Source organism: Corvus kubaryi, unplaced genomic scaffold (genome assembly GCF_017639235.1).
Source record: "Corvus kubaryi isolate FWS band 111438036 unplaced genomic scaffold, C.kubaryi_AGA036_p1.0 133, whole genome shotgun sequence".
In the NCBI taxonomy this organism is placed as follows: Eukaryota; Metazoa; Chordata; class Aves; order Passeriformes; family Corvidae; genus Corvus; species Corvus kubaryi.
Window position 1 is genome coordinate 35,533,610 of NW_024580667.1, and position 23,962 is coordinate 35,557,571.

At 38.0% G+C, this 23,962-nt stretch overlaps 1 protein-coding gene across 1 annotated transcript in view; it reads right to left on the reverse strand.

The window, feature by feature from the left end:
• Positions 1–2,102: 2,102 nt before the first annotated feature.
• The window catches only part of IPO5 (importin 5), a 43,519-nt gene continuing 21,659 nt past the window's right edge, over positions 2,103–23,962 (reverse strand). Inside the window, exons 10-26 of the mRNA XM_042043476.1 lie at positions 21,582–21,688; positions 19,194–19,318; positions 19,019–19,108; positions 18,755–18,928; positions 18,309–18,527; positions 17,813–17,896; positions 16,966–17,098; positions 16,751–16,872; positions 16,150–16,246; positions 15,503–15,675; positions 14,955–15,066; positions 14,281–14,336; positions 11,852–11,974; positions 11,057–11,276; positions 7,621–7,849; positions 5,985–6,126; positions 2,103–2,833 (exon numbers count right to left, since the gene is read on the reverse strand). Of these exons, the coding sequence (XP_041899410.1) occupies positions 2,747–2,833; positions 5,985–6,126; positions 7,621–7,849; positions 11,057–11,276; positions 11,852–11,974; positions 14,281–14,336; positions 14,955–15,066; positions 15,503–15,675; positions 16,150–16,246; positions 16,751–16,872; positions 16,966–17,098; positions 17,813–17,896; positions 18,309–18,527; positions 18,755–18,928; positions 19,019–19,108; positions 19,194–19,318; positions 21,582–21,688 (2,293 nt within the window). The 3' untranslated portion in view covers positions 2,103–2,746. The remainder of the gene's footprint in view (positions 2,834–5,984; positions 6,127–7,620; positions 7,850–11,056; positions 11,277–11,851; positions 11,975–14,280; positions 14,337–14,954; positions 15,067–15,502; positions 15,676–16,149; positions 16,247–16,750; positions 16,873–16,965; positions 17,099–17,812; positions 17,897–18,308; positions 18,528–18,754; positions 18,929–19,018; positions 19,109–19,193; positions 19,319–21,581; positions 21,689–23,962) is intronic.

Genomic DNA, 23,962 nt, shown 5'->3' on the forward strand with positions numbered 1-23,962 from the left:
GAAAGCAGTGCTCATGAACACTGGTTACTCTCAATGCTTATTAAACCGGCTAATGGAACTCCAGTACTGGAACACCTGCATGGCGTTCTCTAGTTGTGCTTTGTTACTGAGTACAACTTTGAGCACTTTTGTGTGGATGTCTAGGGTGGATTTGGTACCTCTTTGTTTGGGCAAAGCAAAGCACTGCTATTGTTTGCAGTGCTCTTTACGCTACACTAGGTACATGTCTCAACCCACACAACAGCTGAGCAGATTGTTAAAGCAAGATTGGAGTTATTCCCAGGAAAAATGGTTGAATCAAAACTACCTTTCCATATCAGTACCACAGTTTGATTACTTTGGCTCTTTCATATGGATGACACTTAATTTCTAGATAGCTGCAGATGAAGCTACTGTTCTACTATACTTTCTTTGGGCAACAGTACTTAAGTGCAATGAAGAACAGGAATGGTTGACTGCTTAAAAATTCTGTGTTAAGGAACCAGAAAAGCCAAGATTAGTGATCTAGACAGTTTTTAAACACGTGGAAAGGGAGTGTAGTTTTTAAAGCTTCTGTGAATTGAGAAAATGCCACAGAAGCTTTGGATTAACCCTGACAAGTTCAGTGGTGACAGGCAAGAATAGATCTCCAGGTAGGACCTGGAACCAACCTACCTGTCAGGCTGACAGTGATTCACTCAGTGCCCTTTGCTTTGATAAAATGATTAACAAGGTAGAAGCAACTGCACAAAGTTGCTCTATGCTGGCTCTGGCACACAGAGCAATCCCATCTCCTGGTTCTATTTGTTCTGTTACTTGGACTGAAAGGAAGGCAAGAGGATTACAGTTGGTCCATTAGGAGGGCAATTCAAATGCTGCTTATGTTACAGAGCCAAGCTGACACCATTTCTGCGAAATGCCAAATGTGCTACAATTCTCACCACACAGTCCAAAGAAAGGGGAAAAAAAATCTAAGCCTGAAGCTCTGGGAAAAAGTACAAACAGTTTGCTGCAGGGAAAAATTTACATGTTTTAGACCGAGGGGAAATTGAAATAACAAATACTTAAGAAGCCAAACCCCACAAAGAAGAAAGATGATGGATACAGTATAGCACAATTGATATTGTCAGGACCAGTGCTTGAGATAACTCACATGGCTTACTAGTTCTCTCACAGTACTGGTATCCAATCCTTAGCATTCATCTTCCAGATGCATGAATGCTTGAGTTTCTGTAAATAAGAGATTAACAATACTGAACAAAATGAAAACTGGAACAGTACTTTGTTGCACTGTTTCAGGTGCCTCTAAAGAAACTACATTGTCAAGTTCTATGGTTAAGGCAGTTTGTCTCACAAACCTTTGGGTATAATGGTCCTGGGCTGGCTTTGGTACACCTCATTCTGTATTTTCTTTTCTGAAAGACTTTCAAAGGCAAAACTAAATTTATTCTTTAGTAGGAGAGGCATTTATTACATGTAGAGTTCTACCTTTTCCTATTATAAAGGAAGAAAACTTTCACCCTCTGTGAAAAGATCTGTTTCAAGAGACAATTGAGACCAACTTGAAGGACACTCCAGTAAGAACTTAAGTTTTTAAAGATCAATGCATATATTAACAGCTTTGAAGTAATAGAGTGCAAAAACCTCACTCACCTTTGTTAGAAATCAGATACTCTATGCCTATGTTTGTTGGTAGATGATGTATTGCTCTCGAAGTACCAGAAAGACCTGACAAGGTTTTTTGATTCTTTCAGGCCAGGCTGTCAACTGCATGATTGTTTTCAACGAAACATAGGCTACTACAACAGGTTTGCTGCCTACCAGACCACGTTGCACATTTGCAGCTGGAACAACACTACATTTTATAAGTTAAGAAATGCAATTGCATCTGAACATGAAAAACATTTTAAAGTCAAGGTATGTAAATTTACTGCACACAAGGAATGCCATTAAGTTTCCATTCTACATACTCAGGTGAAAAATTTGTTAAAAAGTCAAGAAACAAAAGAGCATAAAATCTGTAATAGGCAACAATATACAAAGTTTCAAATATAAAATTGTGACTTGTATAGTTTGTTATTTTCATCTTTTCACAAGAGTAAATTAAAAGAACCACACATCACTGAACTTCTACACAAGCTTCTTGTGTTTCAATGTCATTTATTGAGGAGTGAATGAGATACTGTCAGACATGCCAAAGAGACTTCACATTCAAGGGCTGGAAGCTGAACAGCTTTCCTCATTGAGTCACTGTACAAGTTGTTTTTGGGAATCGAAAGTGCGATCAATGAGGTCTTCATGCTCGATGTTTGTCTTCAGTTTTTCATCTTTTGATCTACTACCTTGTTGGGCAGAAGAACACTTTCTACCCTACAAAGACTCACACTCCAATTAATACAATTAACACTAGATGTAGAGAAATGTTTATCTGTTATAACGTACATCTACTGCTGAAGGTCTTATGTCTAATGAGAAAATTCAACTTGTTTCCCTTTCACCATCGTATGGATGGCTGATACCATTAGAAAAATACTCTTCAGTGCTATTGTAGGGTTTACAGGAAACTTCTTCCATGTTGTGGGATAGAAACCGATTTAAACACCATTCTGAAAGAATGCTTCTTCCTGCTGCCACTGCCTGTAGGTTGCAGAATGGCCTACACGCACTACAGTTCTGGTTTTACTCAGAAAAGAAACAAAAGAAACCTAAACAATAGGGTAAACGTTTATTTGGAGTTAGTTTTCTTGCAGATGATAATTAAGGCCCTTCAAGCAGAGTTCAGGAGCTCCTGTATGGCTGCCTGTTGATCTGCATTGAGCTGTGATATGCATTCTGTCCACAGTCCTCCGGATGTCTAGGAAAAAAACGAAAAGTGGTCTTTATGTAGGCTGAAAGTGTCCAAGGCACATCCTAAACATTGCTATGTTTACAAAGCTCAACATTCACTCAGCTTATTCCTGTGATATATATGCCAGAGACTGAAATCTTCAGTTACACACAGTGCTACACAGATTCAACATGAGATGCTCCAAAAGGCTAAACAGCAGCAGAGTAATTGATTTGGAACTCCCTGTAACCACTACGTGGGTTGACAACTGACACTCCTGTGTTAATCACAGCCTAAACCATTTGCTCCGTTTTGCACTGAAGTTAAAAGACCCCTGTTCAGGCAAAACTGAACCATGCCTCTTCCATATGAGTGTTTTGGGCACTGGGGCAGCAGTAACACACTCAGAGCTTCGAGGTGAACACTGGGATTACAGCCTGATGTGCCACATGTAGGTGTGCAAAATTCTGCTGCCAACAAAGGGCATGGCTCTCTAGTGAAAGGAATGGTCAATTAATTCCCAGAGAGAACTGCAGAGCATCTGTCTGGGAAAATGTAAACCCTTCATCTGTGCTATTACAGTCCTCAGCTGAGACATTAGCTTTTAAAGTCACCATCAGTGAGGACTGTTCTACTGGCACCAGAGAGTGCTGAATACTAATCAAGATTGAGGAAAAATATTTATTCACTTATCAATAGAAACTGAAAGTAATTGGCACCCTGCTTTGTTTAGGACAATGACAGGGAAAAAATTGTAGGTGACTGACTTTAGGTCTCTAGATTGGCTTGTGCAGTAACAGTATTATTTAAGTAAATTTAAAAAGAAGTTTAATTTATATTTGGTATATTTTACATTCAGTTCTATTATAATGCCCTTTTCTCGAAATTTAAAAAGTTTAAAAAATATAAAAATGGATTCACAAAATTCAAAAATAAATGCTCTCAAATTTAAGTTTGTGGGTTTAGTTTTAAATAACATTAGGCATTTTAGACTCAATGTATGATGAAATATTGCAGAATTAAATGTACTCTTCCAACATTTCTGATGCATGTTTAAATTGATACTTTAAACTAAAATATTTCTGGCCTGACAATACCTAAGCAAAGAAGTTTATATTCAATTCCTATTATGACCATGTTGTTCATGTCAGGCACTGGCAGTGAAATAGCTTACTGAGATCATTAAAAAAAAAAAAGTCTACTGGAATCTGGGAAGCAGGAGCTTGTTAGCAACTACACAACCTTGAAAATTCCTATCAGAGTATAAAACTCTTACAGTCAGTAACAGCATAAAAGTCTTTCAGCTTTACTAAAGTAAAAATACTATGTGTGAAGAGAAACAGGATTGGTAACACTGTGCTAAAATTGTATTCTTTAAAACTGTCTTAGGTTACAATGTAAGATGTAACCAAAAGATGTAACCACCATGTGTTAAAACCAGTTGGCCCAGTGTTCTTTGTCTCTTCCATGACACATCCCTGGTAACTCCCTCCAGAGGGATATCTTCAGTTAATGGGCCATCCAGCCTCACTGCATGACTCATAGAATTACATCATCCCATTGTGAGATGCTCCGCCCAGGGGGAGGAACTGAGCTTTCCTACCTGGATATAATCTGAGGTTTGGACCACTGGTAGCCCTTGCCTACTGGATGCCCAGAGGACAAGAGCTACATAACCACCACTGGACCTTCAGAGGAAGACCAGACCCTTCTACAGGATCACTGCTTCAACAGAACCACATCTATCACCTCAGGAGGACTGCAGCCACCATCTTATCGGACTGCTACTGCCACCCTGACTAACAGGGTGTCAGGTTGTATCCTAACTCTGTCAGTGTTTTTGTATCATTGCATTTATTTTTAGTTTTCCTATTAAATTGTAGTTCTGATTTCGAGTCTCTCACTGCTTTGCTTTCAAGCTAGTACAAAAAGACACGACTTCTAAGATTTTTTTTTCCTCCCTGGTCTGAAGGTAAATCATTCAGTCAATGCTAAAGGTCTTGTCTCATATTAATGCTCCTATCAATCCTGGCCAAAACCAGACATTGCTGTACACAACTAATCTATACGTGTATGTGCCACTGTACTGTTAAAAAAATAAATCATCATCTAACCTTGATGATTTGAGGTAAAGTGAACAAATGCATTAGGTAAACCCTAATACAAAGTTCCATTCCCAGACTTTAAGTACTAACAGCAAGGATTTGTATCTGTCAGGCAGAATCTAGAGCAGCCACTTATACCACTTTCACTTTGAAACTTCGCTCCATTTCCTTCTCTTTATGCCTTCAAAATTTTAACAGCTTTTTCTACCAGACATAATGGATCTCTCAAGACTGATACACTCATACAGGTGAACCCTTTCCAACATCAAGTGCTCCTAAAATTCTTGAACCTGAATTTTGCCAAAGCAGGTCAGGTAGAAAGGTCAATAATTGAAGATCTGCTGCTCAAAATCCTCCATGCTTTTTTATGAGCGAGATGCTTACCAGGCACACTCCTTTCTCTCATTAATGCTACATTCACCCAACAACATTTGGCCCTGGAACAAATCTGCCCTATGAGCACTCTCACTTACAGCACTGCAGAGAAGCTTTGCTTAAGTATTTGGACATCCCCATCATCATTAAGTGACTCATTATGGCATAAAGGAGGTGAACCTTAAGGCAGTTCCCCAAAGGCAGGGAAAACACTGAGCAGCCACCTATATTTGCACTGGATTAAAAAGGGCAGTAGTAAAATAACCTGTGGTTTGCACTCATTCGCTAACAAAGAACCCAAACTGCCTTCAGTATTAGAAAGTCACCACAGGATGCTGGGGACCCTTTACAAGAACCACATATTGGATCAAATCCTGCAGTACAGTTCACTGATAAAAGGACATGCAGATTTCTCTCCAGATTCTAATTTCTGACTCAGAAAAAAAACCCCCAAAAAACTAATACTGGCTCGCACATTAACCACCTCACTGCATGTTAGTTTCAGTTATTTTATTCAAGTGCAAATGTCACCAAGTTTCATCATTAATCATTGAAGGAATGTCCAAGGATCTCCAAGATCACTGGTTGAACCATTATTCTCTAAGGAGAGAAGGCTCTCAAAACTGGTTTAACAGTTTAGTTACTTCTGCAAACAGATTCTAAATGTTCCCTTTATACTTAAACAAGCATTTATTTACCTGCACTTGGCGAACAACATTAGCCAGCCGCTTGGTGCATGGATCTTCATGTTTGATAGCTTCATGGATTTCACCATCCGCAATTATACCAAGTATTCTGGGAAGGTTGGAATTGTTGGGACCAAGGACAACTGGGTTATTGCTGTTACAAAATATATATTACAAAGGAATTAATGTTTAACTATAAATAATGTAAACACTTTACACATAAGTGATTTTGAATGATCTTATTCTAAAGCTGCTTATTTAGATTTAAGTTTCACACAGTTGAGTAAGTATGCACAGCTTTGTTGCCTGCTGACAGCATGCTCCCCCTTCTGTTAATATTTAACCAGCTGATTCTTTACTCAGCCTAAACTTTATCAGGAAGAAGTTCTGAACTTTACAGAATGGCCGGGTTCCATGCAGATGGAACTGTAAACAGTGTGACAGAAATACCCTGCCTAAAAGGACTTATTCCTCTCTCTGTGCCTCCCAGGACGTTGTGTTACTGGCATCAAGAGCGCTGGTAACTTCAGCTCTCTGCCAGCACTCCCGATGACACAGCAAACAAGCAGTTCTGCTGCCTCTTTCCCAGACAAATGCTGGAGTGGAGGAGTATTAGCTATCAGGAATCTGTGTGGAACACATGATCTACTTCCAGCCCTGCCACGTACCACTGCTGGAACGCAGAGGCTGTGAATGTAGGACTGGCAGAGCTCCAGAGAAGCAGGTAGCCAGGCTGAGCCACCTGCACAGAGCTGGGTACAGAAGTGTGCTGGTACTGCAATTCCCAATTTCTATGTTCCTGTTTACATGCACACCTGGCAGCATTATTATGGTGTCTCTACATAAATGTTCTATAATCAGTCTATGGACCTCAGTTGCCATTTTGAGACTTTGTCTTAATAAAGCACCAAGAGATACAAGGTATTCACAAAACAGAAAAGACTGTAAGAAATCTAAGTTACTTCCTTTATATTTTTTCTCCTAAGATGTAATACAATTCCAGCCAGAATGTGCTTGCTACGTAACACCTCAGAGGCTACATTCTTTCACTCATTTATGAAGTGCACCACACTAGAATAACCATTTACTTTTTTTTCTCCATTTACCTATGGGAGGGAGCACAAATCCAAAGAATAAACTGTAGAATAAGATGCTTTCAATAATAACTGAAATAATTGAGATAGCACCGTACAATGAATTTTTCCATATTATTTCTCTACTTTATATTTCACTTTGTTGGAAAGCAAAAAGGTGCAAAACTACTTATAAAGGTTACAAAAAGGGGCTGCAAGAGCATGTATGCTGCTTTTAAGAGAAAAGACCGATCAGTTACTAGTGCTGATATGTAAGCAGAGTATCAAAAAATTTCCTGAAATTTTCTGTACAAGTTTTCTGCAGACCATTTCTAATTATGTACACATAAAGCAGCCAGGATTTTTTTCCATACCAACACTATTTAGGACAGGAACAATAACTGGTTAAAAAAACATCAGTAACATCAGGAAAGGCCCAGTTCTGACATTCCAAATTATCTTCTCTAACCCATATGTAGATTAACCTCACAGTTTCTCAGTTTTGGAAAAAGAGTGCAAGGAAAGTGCACGCAAACAGGCTTACTTTCTGCATTAGTGTGAAGACTTTGCCTTACCTCTCAAGTAAGTCACACAGATAATTGAAAGTATGAACAGCTTCTTCTTTGTCTTCATGAAGTGGAAGCCATGATAACCAGTGTGGAAGGACTTCTTCAACATTTATACAGTCAGGCTTGAACTTCATTATCTTTCCTATTGCTGAAATGCAGTTTTCTGTTGCATTGACATTCTCTTTGGCTTTGGCATCTGGTGACTGAATGACTCTCACCAGCAATGGAAGCGCCTCTAATTGTTAAACAACACAAGAATAAAGTTTAATGCACAATCAAGCTATACTTTATTAGTATCACAAATTCTACTTGAGACAACTCTATGTATTAAAACCAGGATTTTTTGTGTTCCAAGCACTAAAATCCAATCATTTCAATGTTCCACTGCTTCTAGGTTCTTCTCTGCTCAATAATTATCATATGAAAACCAAACAGATAAATAAAGCTCTGCAAGGAAACAGAAGGAAACAGCTACTGCAGAAGTTTGAATTTTCTTTAGAAGTTCAGAAGAAAATAATATTCCCATGTCTCTCAATTGGAATTATGCAATCTAAAACACACAAGACACTGTAGATAGCAAGCATTATCTGTTTAATCCAATATGCTCTAAAAACACAGGAGGAGGAAAAGCATTGCTACAGTGACATTCACAGTAATGTGAACTATAGTGCACATCCCCAGCGTATGCCTGCTGTGTATCTACTCCTTGTGGGCACATCTGTACATAAAAATAGGTACGTATGTACACATACACACCTTCTGCCACTAAAACGTGCCCTAGGAAAAGCTCATAGGAGTAATCTCATCTGGTCAATCAACCTGGCATAGTTTAGATCACAAATATCAAGGAAAGGAAATGTCTTTCAATGGAGGAAAAATGCCAGTTTTCTTCCTAGGTTAATAGCAATTATATTTTTTTAATAGTTACGTGGGTAACCACATGCACACTTCTAAATGAACATTAATATCGTGTTTTTAGCTACTAGTGTCCATGCAGACTTCCAAGCACACTACATGCAAGCAGGAACAATTGTCCTTGTGTTCTTCTGCTAAAAATAAAATAGTACGGCTGTGGAATTCTATATCAGCACAGCAAACAGGTTGTGGAGTTGTACAGAAAGCACACTTCAAAATAACTAATTACTGAGGAAGAGCGAGATCTCACACTACTGAATTTTGATGAGTAAGTAGCAGTTTTGCAATTAAAGAATACACAATCACACTTTCTATATTAAGTCCACTGCATTAGATTTTTGAAGAATTAAGCAGCAGTGGTAAAAGCTGTTAAACATTACAGAACTACAGAAACATCAGACCCACTAGCTTATGTATCGAATGCAGGATAATGATGCTGGACTATTCTGCAAAGCAGAATTTGTTTCAGAGAGGTCTACAGTGTCCAGGCCAACTGAGTCTGCATTTTATACCTCAGGTTTTCGTGGCTGCTGAAGCTAAATCTCATCTCATCTGTATCTCATTCACTAATATTAATGGATGACTCTCTAGGTATGTGTGTCCTTGCAACTGCAAAATTAGGAGGGCATCAAAATGAATCAGCATAATTTTCTCCCTACAGCCTACCAGACAAGTCTTCACCTTGTCTATAAAACAGATCCATTCTCACATGGATGTTGTGTTAGATAAACCTTAAAAAAAGCCTTTTGACAATAAAAGACCCATCTTCTATAATGTTAAGCTTTTTTCCAAGGACTGACTGCGCTGACATCTGGCACCACACAATTTTGAGGCTATTGATGTGATTTAGGAAGAAATGCATGCAGTTAATTGATACAATTCTCACAGAGAACAGATAACTATATTCTTCCACCAACATAACAGAAGCAACCCTGCCAGTTGCATCAATTGTAACCTTGTATCCCTGTTGCTGTAGTTTTCCTTCTATCTTATTTTTTTGTTCTTTATGAAATCTGGTTTTAGTGCCATTTGTTTCATCAGTGTAGCTCATGTGCCATTTACAAGTTCTCCCTATATTCCTGGACTTTTTTTAACTGACTGCCAAAAATGCTCGTATCAATACCTCTGATTTTTCTGAAGAGTATTTACATACTCTTCAAACTTGTAAAAGAACAATATGCCAGTGCTATACATCACCAGTAAAGAAAATAAGTTACAAACAAAAGTTCACAAACATGATGTTTTTAGAGAAATAGCAAAACCTGTGGGGTAGATAATGTCTCATGCCATGGATTTACTTTGTTTCTAATCACAGCATATCTTCATCAATTAAAATAAATCACAAAGTTCTTTCATGTACATACAAAAGGATTTAGAATACTTTTGAGGTGTCTGCTAAACTGTATGCTGTAAATTGAAAGTTTATTTTATCTAAAATTCAACTTCAGGACAAGCCAAGTGTCTGGACATAATCAGGGATTATTTGTCCAAATAAAAAGAAAAGGATCGAAGATGTTACAAAGTTTAAGTGGTGTAAGATAAAGTGCAATTAATGAAAAACATAATTAGACTTCAACAGAAGCGAAAAAGCTCAAAAAAATTCAAAATCAGAACTATCTAGACAACTCTAAGTTTTCAGGCTCTTAATGATTCATTGCAAGGCTTCCCACACTGCTTTTTTCTTTTCTTTTTAAAAAGACTGATTGTTAACAATGAAAATTACAACCCCGATTGATGTAGGCAAGATTTGTGTTAGTCCCTATCAGATGATTCTTATTTTCTTACATCATCTAATTCAGCTTTCATTTAAGATTAATGTGAAATACATATTCTAAATACATACTTAGATGACTAAATATTCTTAAATAAAAAAAAAAAAAAGGAAAACCTTTGATAAGGGGTGCTACTTAGTGTGCAAGAGGAGTGCTAGCAGACAATCATTTCTTTAAATTTAAGATGAATGTGAAGTTTCAAAGAAATTGGAAACATTCAGAAGTAAAGGAGACAAAGTGTTTCTGGTAAGTATTATCACACTCATTTCATGTCTTACTTTGCAGATATCAGGCTCCTTTTTATAAAATCGGAAAGCAGAGAGCCACATTAGTTGTATTCTAGGCTATTCTTTAATATAGGGCTTTTGTGTAGTTTTTCCAGACATCCAAAGGCTTTTGCATTAATATGTAACCACATTAATATTAGTAGAAAGCATCTATGACACAGCTGTGTATCAGAAAGACAGTTTTTACGAAATTAACATTTGCATGCCAGATCATGCTAAAAAAAGAATATGGAAAGCAAGTTTGCTAAGCAGTAAGTGCTGCAACAGAAATGCTACTAAGCATAACAACAGTAAAAGCCCGAGGAACTCAGGTACTTTGTCAATCCATCACCAGTCTACCACACAGGTTATACTGGCAATCTATTTCACTTCCAAGGGGAAGAGACTTCATCTACCAAAAGGTGAGCCATCTTTATTTCTTGCCCTGACCCCCACATTCCAAGAGTCCCGTCAGCCGCAGGTCCATACCTGGGCAGAAGGGCCGGTAGCTGTCCCCGCCGAACTGTGCCATCACTCCCACTCCATAGGCAGCTGCCTGCCGAACCTCCGGGCTGCTGTCACACACCGACTCCAGCATGGGCCGCAGGAAGTACTCGGCGTACTTGAAGGAGGCGGGGCTGCAGTGCTCCACAATATCATCAAAGATGCACAGCCCCCACTGCCGGTCTGGCCACGGCCGATGCGGACACTGTGGCGCAAACACACAACAGTTAGGACACCCTGAAATTATCGTACAGCCAATGATTATACCAACAACAATCACAGCAACAGTGGTCTAACACTTTTGTTAAAATCTTCATGGATTAAATTCAACCCTAAAACCAGGTAATTTGCAGTAGTGATAGTTCCACCAATACCACCAACAAAACAAAATCCAGGTGGCTATCTTTGCACCTCTATTTCACACTCTGTTACATATATAAGTTTCAATTTTTCCCCATGAGTCTGCAACACTTTCTTGGCCCTCCTCTTGAAATCTATTTTAGAGATACTGGATAGTCTCAAGGAAATGAAATTTCTCAAAACAGTTGTGTGTGTCAATGATCCTGGGTCTTGCAATACAAATTTTAAGTAGCATAGCAGTGACCCTGCTCAAAAGCATAGGATAACAATTTCATTCTTGATCTAGAATGAACCTTCTATTTTGTAAAACAGTAATTGCTACCTTCTATCTACCAAGTTCTCTAAGACTTCAGCATGGAAGGGATACTAAAATATCAGAAAAATAACAAAATTTAAACTAATGGAAAGCAAGCTACTTACAATTAGGTTGACAATTAGTGGAAGTAACCTTTCAAACCATGGCAGTACCTTCTCCCTGTAACTACTGAATATTGAGTGCAAAATGTCCGATACTTTAGTCAAAATATAAACGTCACTGTCATCCTGAAAGGAAAAGGATACAATTCACATGAAGACTAACAATCTTTAACAGAGTGGAACTCACTTAGTGGAAGTGCTAAGGTATCTAAATTAATGGAATAAATTTTATGGCTTTGTGATAAAGATTGTGGTAAAAATACAACAAATATTATTCTCTTCCTCTTGTTGTTTATTTGGCACCTTGCCCAGTTAATAAATCAAACCGGTCAAGTAAAGAGCCTTACCTCAAAGCTATCAATTCAAGTTGTATCTACAGGCCAGGATTATTCCCTGGACACTTACGCTGGGAAAACTCTAACTTTCTTTTACAGCAACTTTTGTTCTACACAGCACTGTCCCCTTAACCAGATTATACTTTAACAGGCAGGGAAAACGGTACAGCTAGTTTCTGGTCCCTAGTGACCTTGACCTTTCTCACCTTCTGGTGACAAACTAGTAATTATTTCTCGTGCAAGACACAGCTTCCCACAATTGGATATTTAAACCCTTCCTAGTGACATAATTTCGGTGTTGTCAAGGCACAACTTAAGCAGTAACCCTGGAACATACACATAATGACATTAAAAGGCAGAGAACTGCTGCAGCACACTACAAGGTCTACCTAGCCTGGTAGTGCCTGTTGAGCAATAGTTGATAACATCCTTGGGAAGAGAGTGTAACTCTTGCTTGGTGTATGCCTTCCACTCTCTACCAAATCAGCAATTTAGTTACTGCTGAAGTGAGGGCTATATCTGAAACTACTGTCTGAGTAACCTTCATGACTTCTGTGCTTCTTGTATTTCTGCTGCCTTGAGGTAAGGGCTACATAAACATACTCTGAGACCCAAGGTATATATCCAAATGTTACTCATGGCCATATGTTAATTCCGTCCATATAGCAAGTGACATTCTTGTTCCACCCCTCCTTTCACAGGGTAATGCAGACAAATCTTTCTTCAGACTTTACAGAAAAATCCACAAACATTAGAACATTTCTTAAAATGCCTTGCAACTCTGTTGCAGAGTACAGACTCAGCTTTTCTGAAACTGCTGCCTGCTTGCATTTTCTCTCATTATCAGTATAGAATGAAACATAGGAAATAAAAGGGTCTTGGAGGGAATAAAAATCTATCCTCTTGAATGCTGGCCTAATTCTAAAAAGCCTAAAAAGAGGCTCAAGAACTGCACTGTTATTTAAGACAGTATTTACATATGGGTATATGATTTCTGGAGTCTACATACAGGTTAAACTCATGTGATCAAGCTTCCTACCTGCATTGTGCAGACAAAAAATTTCTTAGTTCTTTAATTTACTGAGCATCCTTTGTCTCATATTATAAGCAGGAGTCATTCATTATTACTCTCTCTCCATACTAATAATGATTTAATAAAATTATTGTATCTCTTCTACAATCACCTCCACTTTAAACTATTAACTCACTTTGGTACCTTATGGTGTAAGTAGTTATTTTGGTATTTTCTCATAAGCAAACACATTATGGCAGTTGTTTATCCTGCTGCCCTTCTCTGATACCGTTTTGGGGCTATTCTTTTTGAGACAGGCTCCTGACATGACACACCAGACATCCTGGAATCAGAAGTATAGGGGCCCAAGTTTAAGAGCCACCTAACTTGCAAGGCTCAGAGAAAAAGCAAGTCAGCAGGGCTAGACCAAGGGACCTCATTGCAGTCTACAACTTCCTCACTGGGGGAAGAGGAGGAGCAGGCACTGATCTCTTCTCTGTGGTGACCAGTGACAGGACCAGAGGGAATGGCCTGAAGTTGTGTCAGGGGAGGTTTAGGTTGGATATTAGAAAAAGGTTCTTCACCCAGGAGGTGGCTGGGCACTGAACAGGCTCCCCAGGGAAGTGGTCGCACACCAAGTCTGTCTAAGTTCAAGGAGTATTTGGCCAGCGCTCTCAGGCACATGGTGTGACTCTTGGGGATGGTCCTGTGCAGGGCCAGGAGTTGGAGTCAATGATCCTTGTGGGTCCCTTCCAACTCAGCTTATGCTGTGATTAAATAATCTGCCGTCAAATCTGTATCAGTGTTAATGTCATCCAAGAAGTGTTTGAGAGGATGAAGAAAATAAAAAGCTATATCCTGAATTTCTTACTTCAGTATACCAGACAAGAAAACCTTTCATATTTCTTTAATTCACAAATGTAATGTGACCCATTTGTTACTGAAAGTTTTGAAAGACTATGGTAACAACATTCTTCTATGAAGAGATAATACTGAGGGTGCACTATGCTCTGAGTAGAAAGTATATTTGAGCAATATTTTATCCTGGTGCTTGATGAGTGGAAAAACTGTTCAAACTAACTTACTTCATCTTGTAATGACTCTTCAACTTGTTCATCATAGTCTTCATCTTGTCTTTTCACTAAATGAAAAAAAAAAAAAAATTAAACCACTACCTTTCTGTAAGTGCAGAAGAAGCCTGTGAAAGAGTAAAATTATGCAGAAACAAATTTAGAAAACAGGAAACAGTAGCTAAAAATGCAAAAGGAATTTTCCATCTTTAAGAAGCTTCAAAAAGCTTTCACAGAAAAACAAAAAGTATTGGACAGCTCAGTTTAAGAATGTGTAAAAAAAGCACAGGTAATAGAAATAAACACACTAGCTTGTCCACAAAGACAAGAGAAGAGCTTAGAAATGAGAAACTACCATTGCTTTGAGAAAACTGCAAAGACTTCAGATGAAAAAATACCACAGAAATGATAACACCATAGACGTGCACTGTGTTTCAAGAAAATCTGTCCATCCATCAACTTTTGATTAAAACTCCAGTATTGCTGAAAATGATGCCATCATCATCTTCATCCTCCAAGAGCTTACAAATATAACTCATGGATTCTGTTGTTTCAAAGTCCAATAACTTAACATCAATATACAAATCAAAGAAATCTAAACAGTTTTTTTCTCTGTGTTCAGAAATAATTAGAAATTCTGCTTTAAAGAACAGCCATATCACATGTTAACAGGATTTGTGTTAACTTACCCTGTCTTAATTCTTGATTTTTAAAGTGCTCTTCTAGTTTTTCTTTCAGTATTCCTCCAAGTTCTTCAAAGTGTTCGTTGTTAAGGCATCCATCTCCCATTACCTCAATGCACTTGTGAAATAAAACAACCAATTTTTCAGCTTTAAAATTTAACATGAGCAGTCTTAATGAAGTCTAAGCATGCAAAGAATATTAATACATGCTCTGGATCACTGGCAGGAATAATACTAGTAGAACAGTCATACTGTAATCAAGGCTCTAATTATACAAGTAAGGCATAGTACCACTGTACATTTCACACCCATAATTTCAGTTGCTTGTGGTTAAAGTGGAACAAATTTGGTAATTGTTTTAGGTTAATACTTTGGGATAAAAAAAAAATAAATCCAACTTTTCCCATCAGCTATAACAACATTTATAGTCAAAACAAATTTCCTGTAGAGGAAGCCTTGCATTTATTCCAGCCATTTAAAGGAACATCAAACATGTCAGTTCTTATTTCAAAAAGCTACAAGCAGTGATGCCATGAAATTTGTAAGAACGTTACCTTTGCAAAAGAGTGCATGATTTCTGAGAGGACATCAGACTCCGGCTCTGTCCCAATGGCTTTGATGAGCGCATCACACATGAAGTGCCACATCTGCGTGAGGTACTCTGGCCCACGAACCCTGGCACATTCAAGCAGGAGGGGCATTGACTCTGCTGCTGCCACTCGAACACGTGTCATTATTAAGGCAATACAGCAATCAACACCAACAAAGTGCTTAGAATTTAAGACCCCACCACCATAATGAAGTTCTTAGTTTTCTACCTGAAATTCATTTCACTACAATCCATTCACTTGATTTCTTAATTAGCTATAGATTAAATCATAGGAAAATTACACTGTCTGCTATTTAAAAGTGGCTTCAGGCCTGTTTCAGGCCATGACAGAAAAGCTGCTCAAGTTCTCTTCTGCTTTGTTACACAAAAATCACTTTTTCTACTGATCGCTTATTTAAAAAGCAACTAGGGGAAAAAGCAGGAATACATTGCCTAAAATAGTGTGTCTAAAAACAACAATCTCTGAAACCATTTCTGCTACAAAGCCACAGAATATTTTAACACTAACACTTCCAATGCATTTAGGAAAACAGCAAGCACAATTTTGATTCTAAGTTTCCGTTTTCACAGTGGAATTTGTTAATAGGATATCATCATGGAAATAGAACTTCAACAATGGAACCATCAGCTTTACAACTTGCTCTGTGTATTCCACAAATCCTTCTTTTAGCTCTTTTGCATAGCAAACCTGAAAAATAGAGGACAGATACACCTCTTTTAAGGGAAAACACTTATATTTTTCAACTACGTAAATGTGAGAGAGAGATTGTTAAAAGTGTAAGGGTTTTTTAGTTTATTTTAAAAAACATGCAATAATCCATTTACTTTCCCCCTCAACTGTGGTAATTTGAGAAACCCTGATAGCAGCATGAGTTCTTGCTCTTAGGACATGCATGTATTTTTCAAAACAAATTCAGAAACAGCAATATTTGTAGAAAGGGACTACTTTTTTAACATATCCAATTTCTTAAGTTTTGTCAACAAAGGAAAACTGTTAGTTTTAAAAATTTTAAGCTCTCAACTAAGTAAAGTATTTCTAATCAACTAAACCACACGCAACAAAGTGCCTGTAATTGAAACTAAGCAAAAGATCTTTCACGTGAGACAAAAAAGAGTATTTTGATTACAGATTTTGGCTTCAGATTCGATTGACCAGAAACACATAGATCACCAAAACTGTTCTATTACTCACCAGCATCTGGCATGCAGTTGCTTTTTCTTCTAGGCCTGCAGTTTTAATTCCAAAACTCTGCTGATCGCCTATGCTTACAAATTCCCAACCATCATCATCACTCATATTCTCCATATCTTGTGCTGTTAAACAGAGGGGAGGAAAAATAATTTAAAAGTGCTACAAAATAATTTATTTCAATATATTTTTCAAGCAAATCATCATCTTCAACCTACTGTCTAAAAGAGCTACTTCAGGTTTAATGGATGCAGTCTTCATTAAAGGTCCCATGACAACAGGAAGGTACTGCTGAAACTCCTTTCCAAGAATTTTACACATTCTGGCCCATGCAGAGATCATGTAAGAAATCTAGAAAAGAGAAGGCAGAATTTTCATGTCCCACAACTTATTTTAACGCACACTTAAAAGGAAAGCATAAAGGAAATATATTAGAGAATAGGACTTTTAAAAAGAATTTGTCAGCAGTCCATAAAGCTTTTTTCAAAGAGAAGTAATCCAATATGCAATCCATATAAAAATGCATCTTCAAAAGACATCCCAAGTCTAACAACACCTTGACAGTACCACTGATCAAAGTAGCTATACATGTAAAAATGTGACAGTGTAAGATTCGTGATTGCATTGCAAGTGCCTGTTTTAAAAAACTAATTTTTTTTCTGAAATATTTCCCAGATTCACACGATACTAACTGAGCCACATTCCTGAAAATGGTAAAATAGAGCAAAAAGAAAAAAAAAAAAAAAAAGAGTGCAGTACTGTGTTTTCAGAGGAGTATTTGTTTTCAGATGTACAAGTCAAAATAGCTCTCTGCTCATTAGAACAGCTGCCTAACAAATCTTGTTGATCTATTTATAAGAAGGTGACAGCAAGCTCAAATTTCTTCAGCAAATACAGGTCCTGGAAGTCTCATTTCCTAACCATGCTTCTGTGAAAGATTCTAGGGCCATCTCAATGTCAAGTTTTGTAAGACAGGCTGGATAATTAGCCTGAAGGGCTACGGGTGGGGCAGAAACATGATGTATACAAGGGATGTTTTTAATACCAAAGACAATTTTAGCATACCTGTGGATCATCATCTTCTAGATCACTGAAGTCTGTCTGTGTCTTCAATAATAGCTGCATTACATCTGATGCATCCTGCATAAACTAGATATAGGAAACAACTATGTTTTTAAAGGCAAATTAAGATGCTACTTCTCAGAGACTTAAAAGCTCACAAACTTTTTCAGGCATCCACATACAAAACTATACTAAGTTTCCTTTGAACTGCATACATTTTGCCCCTGAAACTGCCTAAATGAGATGTCACGACATTTCTCCTAAGGCAAAAAGAAACTTCAGTGTGACAAGAATTACTTAAGCTACCATAAGATTCTATTGCAAATTTGTGAATCTAAGCAGCAAGACAGTCACCTCAGAAATGAAAACACAAAGACAAGCATAGAAATCAGCAACAATACAGCTGTATGTTTAACAAGTGATTATATTAATTCAAGGCTAACAAAAAACAAAGACATTAAAAAATATATTTAGACCATTATATAAAATCTAAGCTTACCTTTTCTTTGCCAACAGCAAGACCAATTAGACTGATGCATTCAATAGTCTTTCCTCGTAAAAGTCTTAATTCCTTCTGAACAGCATTTTCAACAATGTGTTTCAAGGAGGGCATAAATAAATCATAGTAGGGAACAAACTTCTCCTCTACTGTATCAGCAACTGATGCAATTGAAGTCACAACTTGCTCCAAAACTAGCTTAGTGCCTTTCTGTATCAACTTGGAAAGGGGAAGAATAAAGTGTTATATTTCTAAAGCACACATTTTACTTAAAAGCATGCCAAATGTAAAAATCTGCTCTCGCTTGTATACTAATTCTTGTCTATTTAGACCAACATCAGCAGATACGTATACTGGATCATTTCTGAGGTCTTAGTTCAGCTATACTTATTCCGCCTATGTGACAAGGTTATCTTCCAGGAAACAATTTGTTCAGTGTATTATACCTCTTGTAATTTTACCACCATAATGGAATGAAGATGCTTCACTAGATTATCCAAATACGGAATAAGCAGTGACTTGGGACAATCTTCAGTGAAGTTTATGAGTGCCGCAGCCGCATGGGCTTGAACACGCTGGCTGCCTTGATCCTCCATGGTTTGTAGAAGAGCTCCTATCACCTGAAAAAGAAATATTTATTTTCAGAAAACGAGTTTCTGAAGGGATCATAATTTTACCACTTTTTTTTCCCCTACTACTCTACTACTTGCCTTCTCATGGAATTTCTTTTGAAACCCAGGTGCAAAGTCAGTTGCCATTTGTCCAATAGCGTTACAAGCAGCATATCTTACTCTCGGATGCTGAAAAAATATTTCCCTTAGTTAACAAACAGTTGTGAGAGCAGAAATGAAAATATTTTGAAATAATTACTAGAACTATACTCACAGGATCCTGAAGGAATAGCAAAACAAAATTAACTATTTCATTTAAAATTCCTTCCATCTGTTGGTGGCAACCTTCTCCGATGGCAGAGAGTGCCATCAAGCCAGCATGCCTGTATTTCCAGTCAGCTACAGAAGAGTAAAAATGAAGTGTTACTCATTTTGGAAACTCCAAAGAACCACAAAGACAAATCACCTTTTCTTTTCAGGGGCTGGGGGACACAGGAGGAGGTAGAGTGAAGAACAGGAGATGGAAGGGAAGTTAATGCATCTACTTGATTTGTTAAATACTCTTCCATTTTCCTCATACATACTTCCAGAGATGCACAAAAAATTGAGTGTCTAATCCAGACCAAATCCAGACCTAGAAAAAAGAATTCTTAACTGCTGATACAAGTACGTACATAGTACTAGTACCTGGAAACTGCATTTTAATTAAATGAGCTGACCAGGCAAACATCAGGACAGTATTTTTATTTCCCTCTCCCCCATCTTTCTTCTGTTTTAGTATCATCAGAAGAGCCCATATCTTCCTCAAGAAAAAGGTCTAATGACTCAAACAATATCTAAATTTAAAACAAATAAATGATTGGTACTAAACTTTTAAGCAGTCTTCTCAAGGTTGTAAGAACAGTAACATTCCACTTATAGATGTAAACTTTCCCCACCTGCAAGTCCTACTAGCCTATTCTCAGGATAGTGGGTATTGTTGAAATGAATCTTTCATGCCCCTCTCTTTTGCAGAAGAGAAAACCAAAGGAATAAACAGGTTTACCAAACAACCTGTGGGAAAGGCATGTTACAGAACTTATCTCCAAAACAGCGTAATATTTCATTATTGCTAGTAACATACTACATTCCCGGAATGAAGAACAACACAATTCAGAGCAGTGGAATCCTGACACTCAATCTTCTGTCTGACCAGGATGAGATGAAGTATCGTCTTGACAGAAGGTACAACAGAAAAGCAGCAGTTTATTTTGTGCCATTTCAGTTCATTAGATGCTCCTAGTTAAGCCTACACCTCACGACTCTCACTGCATTACTGTTACCATGTATTCCAAACTTGAAATTAATGAATCTTCAAAATGAAACACAATCATCTTTGGACTGTCTGGACACCCAGTCAAAACGCAAAAGTCTTAAATTATTATTTCAATAAATATTTGTGAGAAAGAAGGGATAAGAGAAGAAGTTTGACTTCCGGGAATACTGTCAATACTTTAATCTAAATGTCTTCACCTTTCCTCTCAACTCCCTACCAGTGAGAGCCTCCAATCCAAACAACATCTTTTTCATTTCCCTTCTCCAAAGAGTATTGATGGTTATGGAAAGCTCTGACCCAGAAGAAAGCAAGCATCAGGCACGAGTTGCATGACCTCCCCTTCACAGGAGTCAGGTCTTTCAGTGATTAGGCTCCACACTTCTCTGAATGCACTACAGAACTAGCTAGTTGCCAGCCTAGAAGCTACCAACACTGCATCAGGTTAGCCCATTTCCTTAATAAAACTTTATAAAAAAAACTTTAATTCCAAACAGATTTTGTAAGTGTTCACACACAGCAAGTGCTACCCTCTCTGTTCCATACCCAAAATGCTAACAAGCCTTTTCTGGACTGGGTTTTAAACCAGGAGAGTAGAAATAGTATCCAGAACTTCTGCCATTATCTTCTACTCCAAAGGCTCAAATCATACGTCAAGTAAAAGCGCATGAAAGCAATGCACAGCATTTTTTTCAATAATTGGCTGAGCAGGCATTACAGGTATTTTAAGAGGAAAAGAAGCATACAAAGCAACTGATAAGAAAGAATATATGGGAACACCTCATGAAACAAGTATTAAAATCAGCATACCAGAAGACAGCCAGCCTACCAATGACCCCTGTCCATCAAATTCCAGGGGGAAAAATCCAACAAATTTCCCTCTATGAACTGTAATGTATTAAAATTTCACTTAAATGCAGCACTTCTGAAGAAGCAAAACCACTGAGCTACAGAAAAACAAGCAGCACTTTAGACAAACTTAAGGTACTGTGAGGGTCTGTTTAGGGATTTAGAGAGAGTATTTTTAAATGAAAAGCCGCCGAGTTTTCCCTTATTTTTATGTAATTCCCAGACTGTTTCAAAAAAATGTAGTTTTTTTATGACATCTCTGCTCAGCTGTCCATGTTCCAGAAAAAATGTTGTAATACACTGTGTAAGTTTAATAAATCACAACCTAAGAGAAGGTATAAACTTTCAAGTTCACAGCATTTACAGTTTTTGCTGCTGACATCAAAAGTGGAAATGTATCATAACATATCAAGTAGCTAAACATGAAGACTTAATAGGTACTGAAGTTCCTGGAAAGGACACAATTGTTAAAAAATAAGAAAAGAAAATGCAGTTACTTACGATTCTGAAGCATTTGCATAATATGTTCTTTAATCATAGGCAAAACAAGTTTCCCTCCAAGGCCACATGCCATCCTGTCCAGTGCACTCTCACCAGCCACTGCATTGCTAAATATCAGTTACACAAATATCAGTGGTTTGATATGTACAATGAAACAAGTAGTTCAACAGAGTGCCTTTTCCTGCAGTTCTAATCTTCAAACTTTTGCCATCTGAAAACATGAGCCTCTTCAAGTAAATAAACCATACCCAAACCTAAAAACACACACACCAGTCACAAAATAGTTATTTACTATACACTGAAACATTTGTTTTCTGCAGGCCACTGATTAAGTCTACTACCAAAGAAACTTGAGCCTTACTAGCACTAGGACCAAAGGTACAGACTGAATTTCACAGCAGATACACACACCTAGAAAGCTGAAACTAAATTTGCAATGAATGAAACAATAATACTGGCCATCACCTTTTTGTCACGAGAACATAAACCAGTTCAGACTTGCTATGATTCAGGTGAACCAGCAGAATTCAAACTCTGGCACACAAGAGACCTTTCTTGTATGGTTGTACTCAGTAGCACGGTCTTCTGTCAATGACTCAGGCAGAAAACACCCAGTTCAGGTGTGGAATTTGTGACTCTTGGCCAGTTACAGAACTCAGAATAGCCAAACGTTATCTGTGCAAAGTGATTTGTTCCACCCAATGGAATTATTCCCTACAGAAAAGCAAGAAAGTTTCCAGGATACAGATAACTACTGTTACAGTCTGGGTACAGCTGGCAGTGTAATAACTCAAGGTTATTACAGTCCATCCTAGACACCCATGATGATGAAAAAGCTGAGTAATTGGTCAAAAAGGGAACAATCTCCCTCCTCTTTAAAATTTCAGTCAGCTGGGTCAGAAACAGGTCTTCAAATTACTATGCTTGAGTCCCCAAATCTCATCACAAACCATAAATAATCTAGAAATTCACATGTTGTGGACAAAGGTGATTGTGAAAAGATATTGACAGTATTGTATTAGTTCCTCAGATTAGTCATGTTCAAATAAACAGACACATCACCAGCAGGACAATGGAGTATATAGCACTAAACTGGAGCAAACTCACTAAAGTTAATAGCAGCTTTCATCTGAAACTCCATTCCCTGAGCTCTTTCTTCCCACCATTAATTCACACATTCAGTTTCAAGAAATAAAGACAGTTTATCTCAGAAAAATGACCACACATCTCCCTGTAATGTCTGCAAGGCTTTTGCCAAGAAAAGAGGAAGTCGGATTAACCTTTTCCTCCTTTAGAATTGCACTCCTTTATGAAGCTGGAGCAACAAAAAACTGGAAATGCTAAAGTATTCCCTGCTGCTTTTGTGTAGGCTGACTCATATCCCCCTTAATCAGATCCGAACACACCCTAATTAGGGTGCAGCCTGATGATCGTTGTCCTGTTCCTGGGACTGCACAACAATTTCAGTCTTCTTATGAAGCTACAAAGACTCAAGCACCAGGAGACGTTAGCATGCACATCAGCCACTGAGCTGTCCACAAAGGTGAGCTTCAACAATGGGAAGCACATAGAAGCACTAGGAGTGACCCTGGTTGTTGGGGAGGATGAAACAGGAAAACCTTGGAAATATGATTGCCTGACAAAAGATTTTGGGAATATGAAAACTACAGGCAACATCGAAATGAAAGCCACTTTTGAAATACCAGGTCTTAGTTACTGAACAACTAGAAAACAATGGTATGGCCACTGAAGTAATCCCCTCTTGATGAAACAATACCCTCTGCTTGCAAACAGGTCCAAGGGTCAGAGCAGACCCTACTAGCTCAGCAGAAGGGGTCCAAAGAGTAGTTTTTAGAAGTTAAGATGTAACACTTTATGGTAATATAAGAACTCTTATAGGCTGTATGTAAATGCTATAGGATTTGTATCTTGTATTAGATTGGTTAGTGACAATTAGAATATTCAGTACAGAAGATGATTTATTGTATTGTAACCGGGACTTCAGACATTCTGATTCTCTCTCCACTTCTCTATTCCTCTCTTCCACTTCTACTCTTACTTCCACTCTTGCTCTTACACCCTCTCTCTCTCTCTCTCACCTGCTTACTCTCTTGGGCCTGCTCAGAGCTGAGTCTAGCAGCTCTGAGCAGTGCCCCAATACCCACGCCTTTACAATAAACCGACTGTGTCCCAAGACCTGCCTATAGAGATCTCTCCATCCATCTCCGTCCCGACCGAACCCGTCCGTAACCTACACCTGGTGAAAGAAAAACTGCCCTCATACACAGGATCAGCAGAGACCAGCTCATGCCCAGTAATTTGTGTCTAAGCCTCAAGCTCTCCTATTACTCCAAGGGCCAAAGGAGCTATATTTCTTCTTC